The sequence below is a fragment of the Watersipora subatra genome, chromosome 9 (assembly GCF_963576615.1).
Source record: "Watersipora subatra chromosome 9, tzWatSuba1.1, whole genome shotgun sequence".
Lineage (NCBI taxonomy): Eukaryota > Metazoa > Bryozoa > Gymnolaemata > Cheilostomatida > Watersiporidae > Watersipora > Watersipora subatra.
This window is the reverse complement of record NC_088716.1, coordinates 41345085-41365014: the sequence shown is the minus strand read 5'-3', so window position 1 is coordinate 41365014 and position 19930 is coordinate 41345085. Positions and strand designations below refer to the sequence as shown.

At 36.1% G+C, this 19930-nt stretch overlaps 1 protein-coding gene across 1 annotated transcript in view; it reads left to right on the top strand.

Annotated features, from left to right (window-relative positions):
• Positions 1–4588, top strand: part of LOC137403596 (spondin-1-like) — a 37031-nt gene extending 32443 nt beyond the window's left edge. The window contains exons 17-19 of the mRNA XM_068089562.1: positions 20–220; positions 796–981; positions 4089–4588. Coding sequence (XP_067945663.1) covers positions 20–220; positions 796–981; positions 4089–4111 — 410 coding nt within the window. The 3' untranslated portion in view covers positions 4112–4588. The remainder of the gene's footprint in view (positions 1–19; positions 221–795; positions 982–4088) is intronic.
• Positions 4589–19930: the final 15342 nt, after the last annotated feature.

Genomic DNA, 19930 nt, shown 5'->3' with positions numbered 1-19930 from the left:
TTGGTGATTGTTTTCATAGGACTGGAGTCAAGAGATTGCGTCGTCAGTGAGTGGAATGATTGGAGCGAGTGCGACGAAAGGTGCGGGAAGATGGGTGAACAGACAAGGTTTAGGATGATTCTTCAACCCGCCATCAACGGGGGACACTGCGCATTTGAAGAACCAAAGCAAATGGAGAAGAGAGCCTGCTACAATGGCGAGTGTCCTGCAGATGTTACAGGTTGGTCTTAATCTCATTCCGCAGACGCTGCTCGGTTATTCAATTGTCTCCTGCGCTTGTATTTCATTGGATGAACATATCAGTTTCTTGTTTTGATTGGACAGTCATGGTGTAACACACATTCAGAGTAGTTTTGAAATAACCTCACTGCCAACATTATTGGTCTAATTACGCTACTGCCCGCTCCACTTTTCATTTCTGCAGACTATCTAGAATTATATTGTTTTGACATAATAAGCGCAGTCAAACATTGCCTTGACTTATCAAGTTTGTCAGTTGTTGTGTAAGTCACTATTCATTTTGACACATTCTTGAGAAAACTATGCATTTCAACATAGCAAACATCACTGTGAGAAAAAAAATATATATGCATATATAATATACTGTAAAGTATTGACTGGAGATTAATCTTTAGTATAAAATCACATATTAGGTTTGTGTTTTGGCTATACCTACCTAACAATGCACCATCATGTATGCAGTATTGATGCATTTTAACCATTCGTTAGTGTGTACTTTATTTACCGGTTGGAGTTATCACTTCTTCAATATAGTGAAACCTTAAAATATTGTAGAATCCATCAGCGAGGGTCCTGTGGACTGCATAGTGGACACATGGGCTGATTGGTCGGCTTGCTCAAAAACATGTGGTATCGGCAAACAGATTCGACGACGCACGGTTATACAAAAACGAAGAAAGAAGGGGGCGAGATGTGGCGCCCTCAAGGAAGTGCAGGAATGCGACACCGGATACTCATGTCGTGAGTTGTTTACAACGCGATACGGCCAAACCGTACTTGTCCTTTCGTATGCTGAATACTTGCGTAGCCTAGAATCTTCCGGAACCTGATTAACTGCTACTAACACTAGTTGCTTACTAACAGCTACTTTTCAACGGATAACTCAATGGATACATCTATTAATTATAACTGTACACATAGATGTTCTTGTCAGGTGTGGTAAAAAGTTTTATTTTTATATTTAGATAGTTTGTCAAATTTACTAGGATTACGAATGATATTAGAAAATGATATTCAACTGATATTAAATAAATGAGAACTGAACACATTTGATGCAGTTTTAAATTAAATTAAACCTAATATTGTGGTAACCTCCTGAGAAATAGCATAATAATATTCAATTTATAGTTTTCAGTTCCAGGCATGTATCCTTTTCTGATACAGAAATTATCCTCTCCTGTTATTATATAAAGGTCTTCATTTTTTGTGCATTACTCAAAAGATTAGCTACCTTACATATTTAGACATTGTATTTATAGCCTTATGGGAAGCGTTCAGCGCAGTTTGAATAATTCTAAACTGGTCAGGAATGGTTTAAATAATGACTGACCAGAATGAAATGGTTTTGGATTGTTTTGGATTCTTTCGGGAAATTTTAACCAAGTTAAATTGACACTCTCCAAAACTGCTTGATTATTCTTTGACTTCTTTGGCTTTGTACAAAGTAACTTTTTACCAAAAACTGTAGAGAAGGTTGTTTGAAATTGGATGCTATCTGTTATCATATATACATATAAGATAGCTTGCCTCTATCTTAAAGCACTAGTTCCGACAGTGCTACTGTATTCACCACAATTAAAAAATGTACATACACGTACATACATATGCATCATACTCATCCATTATCTTTAGCAGACTCACAATGTTTAAAATGTTGATATATTTCTTCGATTCTTAGTCTCTGCGCCAAATTGCTCATTGTAAGTTTAGAATTTTGTTGTCAGCAGACTTGTATATCACCCACAGCCCCTAGCTGAGACCACTTTCTCTTTATAATCACGCCTACTTCTAGTTAGGATTACTTGCCCTCTATCATCACGCCTACTTCTAGTTAATATTACTCGCCCTCTATCATCACACCTACTTCTAGTTAGAATTACTCACCCTCTATAATCACGTCTACTTCTAGGTAAAATTACTTGCCCTCAATCATCACGCCTATTTCTTATTAAGATCACTTGCCCTCTATCATCAAGCCTCGTTCTTATTAAGATCACTTGCCCTCTATCATCAAGCCTCGTTCTTATTAAGATCACTTGCCCTCTATCATCACGCCTAGTTCTTGTTAAGATCACTTGCCCTCTATCATCACGCCTAGTTCTTGTTAAGATCACTTGCCCTCTATCATCACACCTAATTTTAGCTCAGATAGCTCATTCCCTCATGCCTACCCCTACTTTTAGCACCCATTCCCACGCTTGCTATTCTAACTATTGTGCTTGAGTCAATCTACCAAATGCCACCTACGCTCTTATAACTGGACATTAAATATCGCATTTTCTGATAGAATTATTTTATTTTTGAGATGAATAAATGTTTTATTTCTGTGTATGCTTCTATCAAATCCAAAGCTAATCCGGGTTTAAAGTAGTGCTGCACGATAAAGCGATCTAATTCGATGTGACGATATATTTCAATGGACGATTTTATATTGGATCAGTTTTCAATTCGATATGAATATCGAAAGCCGATATTTTATCGAAATATCGGCTTGTTTTATTTTGCAAAACTGGAGTTGTCTATTCGCTTTATTGTAAAGAGAAGACAACTCTTGTTTTTCAACCGATATTAACCATTAACATCTGATATCGTTCATGTTAAAGCCTAACGCTATATATCGAAATAAGACAATTCCAATGTTCGATATTTTTCAATATTCGATATATTTAGAGACCAAATAATCAAATGTACATGTACATGCAAAGATATCGTGCAGCACTCGTTTAAAAGACATCCAAAGAGTTTTAGTCACATTTTGGTAGGATGTCTGCTCTGAAGTGCACAAATACTCTTTGCTGTTGCAACGTCAGCCTTGAGTATACATGCCCTGATGTTTCCATTGTTTCATTCCTAAACACGTCTTCCTAGTATTTTGATGTTTTATTCATGCATTATGTGTTTTCAGATTGTATTTATGCATAATTTATTTCCTGAGCACGTTGCATTTATGCATGACATTACCTAACGTGCTTCAAATCGAATTACAATTCAAAGAACCAGTTAAGCAAATAGTCATTCCATTAGTACTAGTAGATCGTGATCCATTTATGTATATGTACATGTATATACATTGATTTCTTACCAAATGCTGTTTATAATCTATCTTGAATCTTTTCCTCTGCATTATTGGTGAGTCGAGCTGAATTATGTGGCATGGTATGAATTACACCATTATTTTGATTGACTTCGTTATTTTATTTTATGCTAAGTTGTTATATTATTCTAAATATTTTAACGCATCACGCACTCACTGCTACTTTTGTTTGTCGCTATTCGCAAGCACCTTATTCAGTGTTGTGTATCAGCACTGCAATTTCTTACCTTCTTAAAGACGAACTTATACAAAATTTTGTAGATTTTGTCAGCAAGTATCGGTATTTTTTTGTTTGTGATTTGTTTGTTTGAGGTGATCTGACTGTTCGGACGTTTCAAGATAAAAGTCAATATATTTTGATTGTGATTGAAATGCTCAAATCAATCGAATGTACGATTATAACATTTATAATTGTAAATAGACCGACAGAATGAAGATGCGTAACGCTGCAACTTGAACACAATATCAACTATCACGTGGATAACAACTAGTGACATCATTCTGTACATAATCCTTTTCTGAGCGGTTTAACCGCAATCAAGTTTTATCAATTTTAATCTTGAAACATCCTGGCAATCAGACCACCTCAAACATCAAAAACAATCGCAAATGATAGAAAAATACCGATACTTTCTGATAAAATCTACAACAAATTTTGTAAGTTTTTTTTCAAGCAAATCAGAATTTGAATGAAAACTGTTGCTAATAGCTCGTTACTACTTTTATCTAATCATTCTTATTATTATTTTGTTAGGTTCTCGAAGAAGACGTCTATAAAAGATGCAGACGAACTGACTTTTACCAATTCGTTAAGTTCTAATCAGGGAGTAATAACTCTCAACTCAATTGTGATAGCTTTCTTACCAATGGTGCATAGCATTATTATATATTAGACTCGTATCTATATATCTTATGATCATCTATTTATCCTCCAGCCATAGTTTGTTGCTATATACAAACCATCTTTATATATAGACATTGATTCAGACATGCATCGCGAAGTCAATACTCAGTATCCTTTTTGCTTACAGCTGTTACCACCTGTTAGCACCTGACAGCTATTCACAGTCTCGCCATGATATATTGTACACTTAGTTTTATAGTAGGTCTACTTGCTGTCATTATTGTTTTAAATTCAATTATTTTTTATCAATCATGCAAATTTATTTTGTCGAAGAATGTAGAGATGTGCAATAGTTTTTCATATACCGCGTACTGTTACATACGAATAATATCCACATGCATGCATCAGGATTGTGAAAACTACTGTGTAGATTTCAGAATAAATTCTGTTTAAATATTACAATGTATAACTAGCTGATGTGTGTGTAACATAGCACAAACTACTAACTTGAGGAAAATAAATTATTAAACCAAAGAATCACAACTAACCACACTCAGACAGTAATCAGAATTGCCGTAAAACATCTATTTGAAAGCCACCCTTTAATTGAAAGCCACCTCTATTGGACCACCACTTTGACATTCTTTGATCTTTATGAATACACTAGCTGCATTACCCGCCTACAGTAACAGATTCACGGGCAGCATAAGGTTTATTGAGAGTTGGCTTTCATACTGTAAAACAACTCCAAATATGCAGTTACATCTCCCTCTCTCCATCTCTCCCTCTCTCCGTCTCTCCCCTCTCTCTCTCCCCTCTCTCCCTCCCTCTTCCCCCTCTCTCTCTCTCCCTCTCCCCCTCTCTCTCTCCCTCTCTCTCTCCCCCCCTCTCCTCCTCGCTCTCCCTCTCTCTCCCCTTCTCTATCTCTCTCTCTCTCCCCCTTTCTCTCCCTCTCTCTCTCCCCCCTCTCCTCCTCGCTCTCTCCCTCTCTCTCCCCTTCTATCCCTCTCTCTCCCCTTCTATCCCTCCCTCTCTCTCCCTCTCCCCCCTCTCCCTCTTTCCCCTCTCCCTCTCTCCCCCCTCTCCCTTTCTCTCCCCTCTCCCTCTCTCTCCCTTTCTCTCCCTCTCTCTCCCTAAGTTCAACGCAACACTTGCGGATAGACAACATTTTTGGTTTTTCTGTCGGGCGTATGAAGAAACAGTTTTCGGCGTGTGCCTACTTTTGAGCAGGCGACGTATAGCTGGTCATGGCTGATGCAGGGTGACAGTAAGTCGATAGCAGCTGCTCTCTTTCTTTTCACAATAGCGTATCGCAACCCTCGGAGTACTCGTGAAAGTTCTGTAATAGTAAGTTACAGTAGGCCTACTCGTAGCTGGAAAAAAATTAGTAACTCGGCTGCTGAAGGAAATGAACATGACCCACTATCACGAACAGCGGCAAATCCAACGTTATTAAGTAGTGGAGATGTGGCAATTCATATACAATACAACATCGTATAAGAAACACTTACCTTTTTGATGTGGAAATTTAGTAGGTGAGAAATGCGTTTTTCCAGTGGCTCCAAGAAACAAACGTTTACGTGACCTTCTCGGTACACGTTGGCAGTTAATATTAATTGCATGTAAATAACTACTCGTTAATTTATTATATTTAATAAATAGTACATTTGTATAGCTGTATAGACACCTTTGTATAGGCCGCAGAACTCAGGAAGGCGCTTTTTAACACGGCAGAAAATTTGCTGTTTAAAAAGCGTGCTAACTGGGGATTTCGGTTAATGCGCCCGAGCGGTGAAAGAAAAACAACAGAATCGCCACACCTTTATATAAGCCGCTTGGCTCAAATCGTCAGAGAAAAGTAGCGGCTAATAGTCCATATTACGAAATTACGATATTTAGTATTCATATTAGTTCGGTTGGCATCGTTCGACCGAATGGAAAAAGAAAGACCGCTCTATAATTTATTTACTGTTACTACACATATTAATTCAGTTCGCTTCGTACGACCGAAATTCGTACGACAATAAAAGGAAAGACCGCTCTATAAGGCGGACACTCAATCAAACAGACAGACAACGATTGCCGTTTATATAGTAGATAGAGAACAGCGTTTTTCTAGTGGTTGCAAGAAACAAATGTTCACATGACCTTCCCGGTACACGTTGGCAGTAAATATTAATTAGATGTAATTTACTACTCATTAATTTATTTAAAGAGAAGTAAATTTTATTTAATTCACTACTAATATTTACTACTAATTTAATTTTACTACTTACTCATATTAATTAAGTTTTCTTCGTACGATCGAATCGAAAAAAAAGACCGCCATATAATTTATTTATACTGCTCATATTTGGGAGTTATCGGTGACTCAATATATCGAGAAGACAACTCATACTATTAGCATATCAGTATTTATCGTCCATCCCTACGATGAATAGCAGGTTACGTATTATAATAGAGGCGTGTACTAACCGGAGATTCCCGTTAATGCGCCCTAGCGGTGAAAAAAACCACAGAATAGACACGCCCTTATATAAAAGTAGCGACTAATATTCCGAAAAGTACGGTACTCTATGAAGCGGACAGACAGATACACAGATAGACAGACAACGATTGCCGTTTATATAGTAGATAGAAAGTGATCTGTAAAAAAGTAGGGTCCACAAAATTGTACTAATAATTGTATTAACTCAGCTAAACAACTCAGTTTATATTTAACTCAGTTACATTAATAACAATTAATTCTTTCATTGTTGTTGTACTGTTGCTATGGTTTTTTCATGGCAACATTTGTATTGTGACCATTTGTCACAATCATCAGAACTACAATCTGATTCGAAGTCACTAAGGTCTAAATCGGATTCATTGTTTTCAGACTCGTCCATAATCTGGTTCGCAATCTTAACTGAAAACTTTGAAGTGTTTTGGCGATCGATGAGAATACTCTTTAAGAACACAGTACGACGTAATAGCAGTCATTGTGGTGGCGTAATGAAGTCCGTTTTTTAACTCTAAAGCTTTACAGCTTTTTCTATAAAGCTTTGAAAGCAACACCATCAAAATTATTGATAACCGTATTCGGCTAATATTTTATGACCAAAGTAGTTCCTTGTTTAACTCATTCTAGTACTTCGATGTATACGTAAAAAGGTTTAGCAAAAATGCTGTGGCTGACAGCAATAATGTCACTCCACCCGAGGAGAGTGCAAAATATAGGTGAGTCATTTAGTTTTGATACTTATCTGTGCAGACCAGGCCAAAAGTAAACCAGGCCTATGATCTGTGCTGCAGCTTTCTGTTTGTTTTCTCAACTTATCACTCGCTATCAGATCAAGTTTACATCTTTGTAAATATAATCGTGTCTGTGAACCACATAATCGGTTGTTTGTCAAATGTTTGCACACGGTAAACTATGGAAGATTTGCCGGCATGAATAATAATAATAGTGGTCACTACCGACCAATAATAGCAAAGGCATGGTTATAGGAATAACTGACTAGTTCTGTTAAAAAACTGGAAGTTGAAAAAATTTTGTGAAAAAAGTTTGAAAAAATAGCGGTGAGCCAAATCCAAAGATTGGTACGCACTAATTTGTATCTACATGTAGGAGCAAAGTTAGTTCAAATTATCAGCCATCGTTAACAAGTTGACAATCAGGGCCAAGCATTTTATGGAAGTTATGAAAGCAACTGAAAGCAACACTTAGCAAAGGCCTCATATAAGAAAAAACTTTTGGTCTTCAGTGATGTTTGACTAAAATGAGCAATGAGAATATGTCTATGGATTGCTAAGGGGGACTCAGTCACGCAAAGCATTGAAGGACAGTCAAAGTCTAATTTTATTGTGACGAAATGAGTTAGGAAATGTTTCGTAAAAATTGCAAAAACCTACGAAGCAGCCATGAGCTTCCCAGGGCACAAAAGTTTGAGGAGTATCACCGAGCTATTGTAACTAGGTTTGTAAGATGAGAGAAATATTGCAGGCCGACGGATCTAAGCTGCTGCCATCCAAATTACAGTATGACAAGCAATACAAGTATTTCAAGCCTGCTTGAAGACCTAAACTTAGTTGGTGTTGTAGAAATGACAGAAATTTACTCGCCATGTCCTGTAGCTCAGGGTCAGCGTCCCTCTCCATAAGGAAGAAGCCACAGATATTCTACTGTGTCAGTCAAGTGATAGTTGTCATCTAGCATGACCCTTGGAGGTATTGCCAGCACTGTCATGGCTATGCAGTATACCGATGCTTTTCACACAAATGGATGCTTTTCACACAAATGGCTCAGCAAAGCCCATGTGTTTCTATGCTTCCCTTGATGTAAAGTTTGAGAGCCACTACTAACCCAAAAAGAAAGGAGACTATGTTGGTAACCAAGCATTTTCATCCTAATTGGTTGTTGCTGAATTTGTCAGCTAACCACCTGTAAGCTAACTATATGTCAACATGTCAACACGTGACAACACACTGTCACCTGTCAGCTAACTACATGTCACCGGTCATGAGTTGAGTTTTTCTGTCAGTTTTCAGTTGCTTTGGTGAGTTCTAAGCAATAGTGTTACAGCAAGGTTGTATAGTTAATAGTTGCTATTGCAACATGTTACAACTTGTAGATGAGCCTCGATAAGTGGGAACAAAATTAAAAAACTCTATGCAGGTAAAAATTCTCACTTTTTCCTACATCTCTGAATGTACAAGTAAAAAATCTCTAATTCATTATAATGTGTTCCTTGTGTACAGACATCTAAAAACCATATCAACAATATTTGGGTTGAGTATTTTTTATGATAGCTTACCTAGCAAAAACTGTCTACTCAACGATGCGTAAACGCTCGCATGCCAAGAAACATTGCTATCGAATCCAAATCGAAAAACTTTGGGCTATAAACTAGGTAGATAAATCAATTTTCTTAATACATTCATCTCACCAGGAAGTAATCGTGTATTTATGTAAGTAGGAGACGCTTGAGTCAACCAGTTAGTGGAGCAGTTAACAGATTTACTCACATTTCACCATCTTGCTAGCTAAAGAAGCAGTCAACTCAAGTTTATGAAATAAAAGCATGGTGTGAAGACAAGAGACAATGAATCAACAGGAACCATCGTATGTTTGTTATTTATATATTAAATTTCTTGACCAGTTGCTGTGAGTTAAATGAACCAACTTCTTCTCATTATTTTGTCATTAGGCAGCAGAAAATCTGAGAGGTTTAAGGTGGCTGTTAGATTGTGCTTACTGATCATCTCTTTCTATGTACTTCAATAATAACACGATTAGTGTTTGAGGGGTTGAGGCAGACAGCAAATGTATAACAGAAACAATGCGCAGATGGTCACAGATGGTCACAGGTTAAGGAATTTCCAACAAAAAATAAACTGAAAGTGTTAAAGAAGCAGGTGTTTATTTAATTGAAAATTTAAAAACATCAAACTTCTTGTGTAGTTTCTAGAATATAAGAAATGAGAACTAGCAGAAATTTTAATTGCTTTTGTGACACTTGGGAAAATCACACAATCATGACTGTCTTCTCTTGTAACTCTCATAGCTAGTATATCATTCAAAATAGGAGACTATTCAGCTTTGTTTAGGTTTATTAAGAGATGCTGTAGAAAAATATAACAAAATAAACCTTTTGGAGTCTCTAGGATCTTAGGAACATCTCAGTCTCTGGCAATTATCAACATTGCTGAGAGAATGTAATCCACTCTGTCCTGTTTATTTTTGTCATTTTTGACTGTATCAACAATGTTTATACATTATATTTTATTTAATTTATTTAAGTGTGATCAATATTAATGCATTACTAAGCAGGCTCTGTGGTGTTTAGCTATCTCACACTTTCTTAAAGTTACCAAAATGACAGATGAAATAGTTGATTTCTAGCTAAACAATTAGTGAAAAACTAACAGGAATTTATTTAAGTTTTTGGCATAAGTTAAAAGCAGCTGTAGCTAGTAACTAAAGAAAACGCTGTCTGAAGCAATACATGTAAATCTCTGACCCATTATATTTAACTTTGTCTCTTTGTCAGGCTTTTAGTGTGCAGTGAAGGTGAGTCTCTCAAGAAGAAAACAAGACACTATCCTGTTCACTATATACAGCAGAATGAAGAGAACACAACTACTACAGAGAATATAGAGCAGCTCTACAGGACTATTGGTCGGACATTGACTTCTTCTGGGGTATGTGTGAATCTGATGCTAACTGAGATTAGTTGAGAGAAGAGGTTTATAACTGTACTAGTGACTAACAAGCAGCAGAGTGGAGGCCAAAGCAAGATTGAGACTAAAATAAGCTACAATAATGCAGCTAAACTGGTCAACAGAAAGTGGAGGAACATGAAAATTAAATACGAGGATTGAAAAATAACAAAGGACATTGATACTGAAAAAAGAGTGAGAAAAACAATGTTGATCTACTTTTTGTTTGATAAAATTGTAGTTGATTTGCGTAATGCAATCCTGGCCTTTCCCTCAAATAAGTCTGCAATCAAATGCAATCAAAGAGTGCATTGTTCAACTTTCTAGAAATTGCTTCAATGTAGAAAATCCTGTTATGACGTCTGCGAGACTATTGTGCAAGATTTGTATTATATCATATTTATCTATAGTAATTATCTGTCCCATCACAACATTTTCAATAAGCCCACTAATACATGGTTGGAGAGTCTACCGATAACCTTGAAAAACATTTTCAAAACAATTGAAACCAATTGTGGCTCAAACAGGGCTATAGTATTTCACGAATGCTTTCAACCCAAAAACCTTGAAGCAGCATTTAGAGTATTCTATAAGCAACATGTATATAGATACATGTTGTATATATATACCCATATATATATATATAAATTGTTTCCTCACCCCGGTTAACTCATATGGGTGGTAATTTCTACTTCAACTCGGGTCCCCTACCAGAGACCTAGGAGTTTGAACACTCGCCTCAAGATCTTAGCTGTTCCCAATAGCACAATTTTCTGCAACTAATTTGAATTGATTGCTGCTGGAATCTGGGCAAGCCACATTTTATGCGCAGGGGTTATGGCGCCCAGTGCCCCAATGACTACTGGAATTACAGTTGTTCTTACATTCCAGCATTTTTCAATCTCTTCTCCAAGAGGAAGATATTTCTCCACTTTTTCTTTCTTTGCTGGCTATATTGTAGTCATTGGATACTGCTATATCTATTATAGTAGCTCTCTTGTTCTCCTTGTCCACTGCCACTATATCTGGTTGGATTGCTAGGACATGCTTGTCAGTCCGGATGTAGAAATCCTAGAGGATCATAGCACGGTCATTTTCATTGACCTTACCAGGAGCGTCCCACCAGTGTTGTGGTTTAGTAAGGCCACACTCATCACATAGGCTTCTGTACACTGTTGTGTTGATTATTGATAGTATTGGATTATCCTACCAAGTAATCTTACAACGGTTAGGAAGTAAGCTCAGGTTTATTGTCACGAGCAGATGCACTGCTAAATTATTATAATAAACTCAGATAGGCCTAATTCTGACTAATGACTGTTAACCAATGTTTTGTTGATTAAGTATTCAGGATCTTATAAAAGACCTTCCTAGATGTGAGAATCTAAGACTATGCTCTGAGATGGGAATCACTAAGTTATGCGAAGAGGGTTTCGCAATACCTTATGTTTATTTAAGAACAAGAAAGATATATAATAAGTTGCACCCTAGACTAAACTTATAAAAGTATAAAAGTAATTTCTAGAGACTTAGAATATAGTCACCCCCTTTTGTTCTCCTAAAGTTGACTCTTCCATTTCTTCTGCTGACACGTCTGACCGCTGTGAAGAAGCTTGTATTGAAGAGTGAAGTATATGGGTAAATACGCGTCCTTATATATGGGTTGAGAGTTAGCCTTAGTGCCCAATGGTGGAACTATAAGTTTCTATTCTTCAATTCTGGGTTTTGTAATTTTGGGGTTTCCTAGCTACGTCCTGTTGTATTTCCGTCAGCAAGGGTTTCATCACTTTTAATCTTCAGTTTTAATCCTTGCCTGGTGTAGCTTGACACCAGACGCGGGTCTTCGTACCGCATGACGAAAGTTGTTATCGTCTGGGTGTTGTCGTTGACTGGGGGTGTGATGCCGTTTTTAGGATTTTAATCTGGGTTTCCATTACTGTTTTTTGCAATAATCTTGAGTCTTCCAATGTAACGTTTTTAATGTTCAGACAGTGGAATGAGTGGGTTGTCATGTGATGGCACTAATCCCAAAGATGAGATTTGTAGATGTCGTAACTCTGGGAGTTTGTTATGTAAGCCGTATGGTGGTATAACTTGCCAATTTCTTTACTTCTATCTGTACATGGCTGATATCAGATATAACAACACAACACATGCAACATGGTTATGCCGCTCAGTGTATGCGTTTCCTTTTAGCTGCTTGCATCTACTGATGATGTGTTGGATGGTCTCAGGTGCATTTTTGCACAGTCTGCATCTAGGATCGTTTCTAGTGTAATAGATTTTTATTTTGAGCTGCCTTGTTGGGAGCACTTGCTCCTGGGCTGCCACGAGTAGCTACTCTGTATTGGCTGTTGAGTTTCCTTTGTTCTGCCACATATATGTCTGGTGGAGATCGCCAACCGTAGATATTTGTCGGTGGTAAGCACCATGAAAAAGTTTCATGTCCCAGTCAAGCTCCTCGTCATCACTGCGAAGCTCCATTGTCAGAGCAGTCGATTGAAATTCAGCTAAGAACTTATCTGTGGTGGCCATGGAGGCTGCATAGGTTTTACTGTTTTGTTCTTCCTCTTTCACTGTCTGCTGCACACTTTTGAATCCTCTACCCCCATATTTCCTATTGAGATACAATCTAGTAGTATCAGATTTTGGGTAGAGTGCTCCATGGTGCTCCATGCATGGTTAGGAGTTTGGGAGTTGCTATATCTGTTTCCTTGATGGCTTCATCAGTCCACTTTATTATGCCTGCTAGGTATCTTATTACTGGCAGTGCGTAGGTATTTATTGCCATGACTTGATTCCTGGCATTGAGCTGGCTTTGTAGGACCTGCCAAACACGTTCTTTGTATTTGGTAATGGCTTTGTGACGTACTTCGGCTTCATGGTTGATGTTGCTTTGCATAATCCCAAGTACTTGTACCCTTCTTTTATATTTTTGATGGTACTAATTGGCATTTTTAGACCATCTGTGAGCACAGAATGGTCTTTCTTGAAAATTAGCCATCCATATTTCTCAATACCGAAGGTCATTCCGATGTTCTTGCTGTATACCTGAGTACCTCATAACACCACCGCAAATTGGCTGAAAACGCTTAAAGAGAGCCACCAACACACTGTGGCTCAGCAAGGACTCACTATCAGCGAAATGGACATCAAGTGCAGAGTATGAAGAACTTGGCAGCACCTGAACCTGACATGATTCAAGCCTTCTGGTTGAAGAAATTGACATCGCTTCACTTTAGAATGGCAAAGCAGATGAAATGCCTAATAGAAGAAGGTGACCATTCAGAATGGCTGACCAAAGGACGAACTGTACATCTGAGGCAAAACCAGAAGCCTGGGCCAATTATCAAGAACTATCAGCCAATAACATGCTCGCTTACCACCTGAAAACAGCTTTCAGGAATAGTTGCAGACAAACTGGAAGAGCACATGAGTCACTATTGGTAATATATATATATATATATATATATATATATATATATATATATATATATATATATATATATATATATATATATATATTACCATTTCTAGCATGCTGGCATATACATGTATATATATATGCCGGCATGCTAGAAAACACCTAATTAGCTCAATAACATAATTTGACTACATATTTGCTGTATACTATATATATATCACACAATAGTATTAAGCCCTCAGCTTTATAAAGTAATTTTATAGCTTGTACATTATACATTTTAGTCATTCTACCTGAAGATTGCAACGCGATTGCATGAAACTAATAGTAGTAATGATTTTAACCTGTAGTTTTTAACAAACTTCATATATATATACTCTTGCTACAGACAGTACTGTATCAGTGTAGCTCAGAGCTTAGGCAAGGGACACAAATCCCATTACCAATGAGAGTTGACTTCCTGCCATGAAACAACTAGGTTGCCTCACAGACTTTAAGAAAGTTAATGTGCTGGCACCAGAGTGCTCAAATCACAAAAGTGATTTGAGCACTCTGGTGAGCACTATATATATATATCAGCTGACATATATATATATATATATATATATATATATATATATATATATATATATATATATATATATATATATATATATATATATATATATATATATATATATATATATATATATATATATATATATATATATATATATATATATATATATATATATATATATATATATATATATATATATATATATATATATATATATATATATATATATATATATATATATATATATATATATATATATATATATATATATATATATATATATATATATATATATATATATATATATATATATATATATATATATATATATATATATATATAGTGATGAGCTATGTGCAAAGCTCATCACTTTTGTGATTTGAGCACTCTGGTGCCAGCACATTGACTTTCTTTAAGTCTGTTAGACAACCTAGTTGTTTCATGGCAGGAAGTCAACTCTCATTGGTAATGGGATTTGTATCCCTTGCCTAAGCTCTGAGCTGCACTGATGAGGCTTCAATAGCCGAAACAGTACTGTCTGTAGCATGAGTATATGCTCCCTAACTTCGGTTTGGTTGAGCACTCTGTGAGAGGTACGGCACTATTAGCCTTTGTGCAAAGCTCATCACTTTTGTGATTTGAGCACTCTGGTGCCAGCACATTGACTTTCTTAAAGTCTGTGAGACAACCTAGTTGTTTCATGGCAGGAAGTCAACTCTCATTGGTAATGGGATTTGTATCCCTTGCCTAAGCTCTGAGCTGCACTGATGAGGCTTCAATAGCCAAAACAGTACTGTCTGTAGCATGAGTATATATATATATATGAAGTTTATTAAAAACTACAGGTTAAAATCATTACTACTGATAGTTTCATGCAATCAATCACGTTGCAATCTTCAGGTAGAATGACTAGAATGTATAATGTACAAGCTATAAAATTATAAAATTACTTTTTAAAGCTGAGGGCTTAATACTATTGTCTGATATAATTATAGTATACAGCAAAGGTGTCGTCAAATTATGTTATTGAGCTAATTAGATGTTTTCTGGCATGCCGGCATGTGGATATCAGCTCACTTCTAGTGTTAAGACTGGCTAACTTCGGTTCGAATATGATGAAGTACTTTTCCCATAGACATAACTGGCAAGATTTGGTTGATGTGTTGTATGACGCCGCTCTTTTGATGATCTTCCAGGTTATATTATAGTGAATGTTCTTTCTCTTTTAACTCCCATATGTATTTACTCAATTCTGTTTGTAGCCGGCTCATATACTCATATATATATATATATATATATATATATATGATATATATATGATATATATATGATATATATATGATATATATACATATATATGATATATATATGATATATATACATATATATATATATGATATATATATGATATATATATATATATATGATATATATATATATGATATATATACATATATATATATATATATATATATATATATATATATATCAGCTGATTTTGTGTTGATATAATAGCTGATATGGCAGCTGATGCTAGCTAGCTGATGTTGTGTACAAAAGTCTATGTGATGAGTATGGCCTTACTAAACCACAACACTGGTGGGACGCTCCTGGTAAGGTCAATGAAAATGACCGTGCTAAGATCCTCTAGGATTTCTACATCCGGACTGACAAGCATGTCCTAGCAAACCAACCAGATATAGTGGTGGTGGACAAGGAGAACAAGAGGGCTACTTTAATAGATATAGCAGTACCCAATGACTACAATATAGCCAGCAAAGAAAAAGTTGAGAAATATCTCCCTCTTGGATAAGAGAATGAAAAATACTGAGATGTAAGAACAACTGTAATTCCAGTAGTCATTGGAGCACTGGGCGCAATAACACCTGTGCATAAAATGTGGCTTGCCCAGATACCGGCAGCAATCAACTCAAGCGTGTTGCAGAAAAGTGCGCTATTGGGAACAGCTAAGATCTTGAGGCGAGTGCTCAAACTTTCAGGTCTCTGGTAGGAGACCCGAGTTTTAGCAGAAGTTACCACCCGTATGGGTTAACCGGGATGAAGAAACAATTTATATATATATATTTATAAATAAATATATATATAATCAGGATATATATCCTGATTATATATATTTTATTATGCTTATAAAATTATTATGATTATTAAAGTATGATTATATTATATATACAATATACATATATAGGGTGTCAGGATAGCCTAGTGGTAGTGTCTTGGACTGTCAACCATGAGGTTGGTGGTTTGAGTCCTGCTTAATGCCGATCTGACAAAAAGCTCTTTAACCCTAAATTGCTGGGTCCTTCGGATCCAGACCATAACTTGGAGGCCCTGTGTACCACACTGACTACATGGGCACGTTAAATATCCATCTCTGTCGCACATTGGGCAAGTGGCTACCTGGCACGATGACTGCCTGGCTCTGTCAGACTGGACGTGTAGCATCCCTTCAGGTTAATCTGACAGTTCCGGAAGTGGTAGATATTGAGAACTGGATCACCTTTGCTTTACCGTATTGCTCGACCCAAAAATGCATCGCTAAGATGCAAGTCATTGTTGAAAGTGACAGACAGCAAGTCAAAAATATACATATACATGTACATGTACTAGCTGTGCTACCTGGCATTGCCCAGGTAACAAAAAAGTCTGGACAGAAAATTGATTTGTATTTAACATATAACATCGTGTCCCATTCTTACTTTCAAACTACATATCATGAGAGAAGTTTTTTGTGTAGTTGAAATAAATTAGGAGAAAAATAAAAACAACTGTAAAGGTTTTAAAACTTTGTCAAACAACTGTACCATTCAAGCTAGTAGCCTGGCATATTGCCAATGGAAAATTCCACTAAGCTAGTTAATAAGGCTAAGCTTCCAATGACGGTAAGCCATGACTTAAATTGCGCCTGCATTGTTGTCCAGCTCCGCTGTTCTAATAATAGCTATGGCCAGAAAACCTACAGATATACGACGACACACACACACATACTTTGAGAAATATATATATAGATATGTGAAATCGTAAATCTTAAACTATTTGGTTAGGCTAAGGTTAGACATGCTAAACTTCAATGGATTTGATGAATGTAGATCATATGTATGGACTGTTGAATCTTTCAATTTAAGCAATAGTCATGAGCGTTGGGAACGTGTCCTATCAAAAGTGAAAGAGTGTATTTTAGAACGCTCTTTAATAAGTCTTCAATATAAAATTTAAAAATAGAAGCAATATTTGTATCAACAACTAAAATAATTTCCACTTTACGATTCTCAAAGTTTTATAAGACAATTTAGCCTTGTAAATGCGAATAAAGAGACTAGTAAAAATTAAAATACCCAAGTATTAAATATATAAAAGGAATGAAAACTATTTTAGTTTAAACTTTACCTCATCTAAGTTGTGTAAGTTTTAGTCTCTACTACCACCTCTATACTTCCAAACCCACTTATGACTGTAGCTACACTTTTATTCATGTGTTCCCATAGAGTAAACATAAAAACAATTTATTATTATTAATATAGTTTTTACAAATACTTGAGTTTCTGCTTTAAGTTTTTACATTTTATACAATGAATTCATTGTAATACCATTCGTAATTAATAATTTCCAATATTTTTTAAGGAGCTGTCATATCTTGAGTGTTTAATTTGTGGAATGAGTCATGCAAACTACAGTTCTATAAAATATGTGCTAACATATGACAGTTTAACTTTGTTTCATCTAAGTTGAATAAGTTATATGTCTTATATCTCTGTTAGAACCTCTACCTCCAAACCCACGCATGGCCGTACCTACACTTTTATTCACCTGTCACCATAGTAAATATATGCCAGTACATCAACACTGGCACGGCATATATGCCAGTGCACTAACCAGATTATATTCCAGTGCACTATCCACTGAGCCAAAGCAGCTGTGGTTCAGTGGGTAGTGCACCCAACATGTAATCAGTAGTTCAGTGGTTCGAATCTCACAAGGACCATTGGTAGTGATAAAAAGCATGCAGCCACAATTGCTCCTGTGCCAAACCCCATGCGCAGATGGTCACAGTATATTTAGTTCCAGGATAAACATGGTTAATAATAAAGTGCCATATATGCAGCAGAGAGGGGGCAGAGAGGGGATATATCTTGATAATAATAGTAAACTTAACAATTATTATTATTGCTTCATTACTTTAGTTTTACAAATACTTCAGTTTCTACCTGATGTTTTTTTACAATTTGATATAATGGCTGTTGTAACACCGCTTGTAATTAATTGCAATATTTCTTAAAGAGTTACCATATCTTGGGTGTTTAGTTTGTGAAATGTGTCATGCAAATTACAGCTTTATAAAAATATCTATGCTAACATATGACAGTTTGAACTCGCCATCTTGAAATGAATTAACTTCATACGTAAAGCTTTAACTGTGCTTGGCTAGCTGACTAGTGTGTCTGTCTATGACAGGCGTTAGCGGGTTGGTGTTTGTTTTATGACAGGCGCTAACAGGTCTGATACAGATAGCTACAGTATTCAACAAGAAAGCTACACGTGTCAAACGTTACTATCAGAAGAAATGGTTCATCATCAGTACGATCATTTGCCTTCTCGCTATGTATGCTGCTCTAGTAGCTTCTCCATTCTTCCTGAAAATTGTGAGTATTGATAATAACTTTATTGTTTTGGTATCTTAACTACATCTATAGACGATGAAATGGGTAAGAGAACTATGATAGCCTGTGTACCTGAAAACACCTACACCTTCAGACACTGACTTGTACCAAAACAGCCACAAGTCGTTCAGCTAAAGAAAAAGCTAAGAAATGTTTTAAAGAAAGCCATTGGCTGTGAGCATTTCGTCATTTTTTGTACAATATTAGATGTTTAAAATACTTTAATTTGTATAATCTAGTGTATCTGGCATGTCAAAAGGGACAATACTCTTGTACACATTAACTTTATTCTGTAGAAGACCTAAAAACATGGTTGTACTGTTTGTCAATGTAATTGTGTTTCCATACAGAAACTCTGACTCTTTTCTTAGAAACAAATAATAAAAATGGGTGCGCTACATGCTTTTGTAGCTGACCATTAAGTTTATTTTTATATTTTCTAGTTGATAAGAGTAATTGTATTCCCCCTAAGCATACTTGTTTCAAGTACTCAAGCCTTAAGAGATGACACTAATCATTGCAGTACAATTACCAACTAAATACGTACAAATAATTATTAAAGTAGGCTACAGACTCAAAAAAGTTCTAAGAAAGTTTATTTGGCGCTTTCTATTGACTTTTAGAGATTTCCTATCATTTGTAGCTTTCACGTTTGACTATTCCTGATTATTGACCTTATTATTTCTATTATTACCCTCATTATTATTATCATTGGTATTATTATCCCCATTATTGTGATGATCATTATCAGCAGCAAACATATTCTTTTTGTTAATCCCATGTTACTTGTAGTCTGTTTCAGGTGGATTGTACCTAGGGGTAGCCCTTACTGCTCCATTGGTTATCTATAATACTGTTATCAAAGTTGTATCCTCCTTTATACCACGCTGTA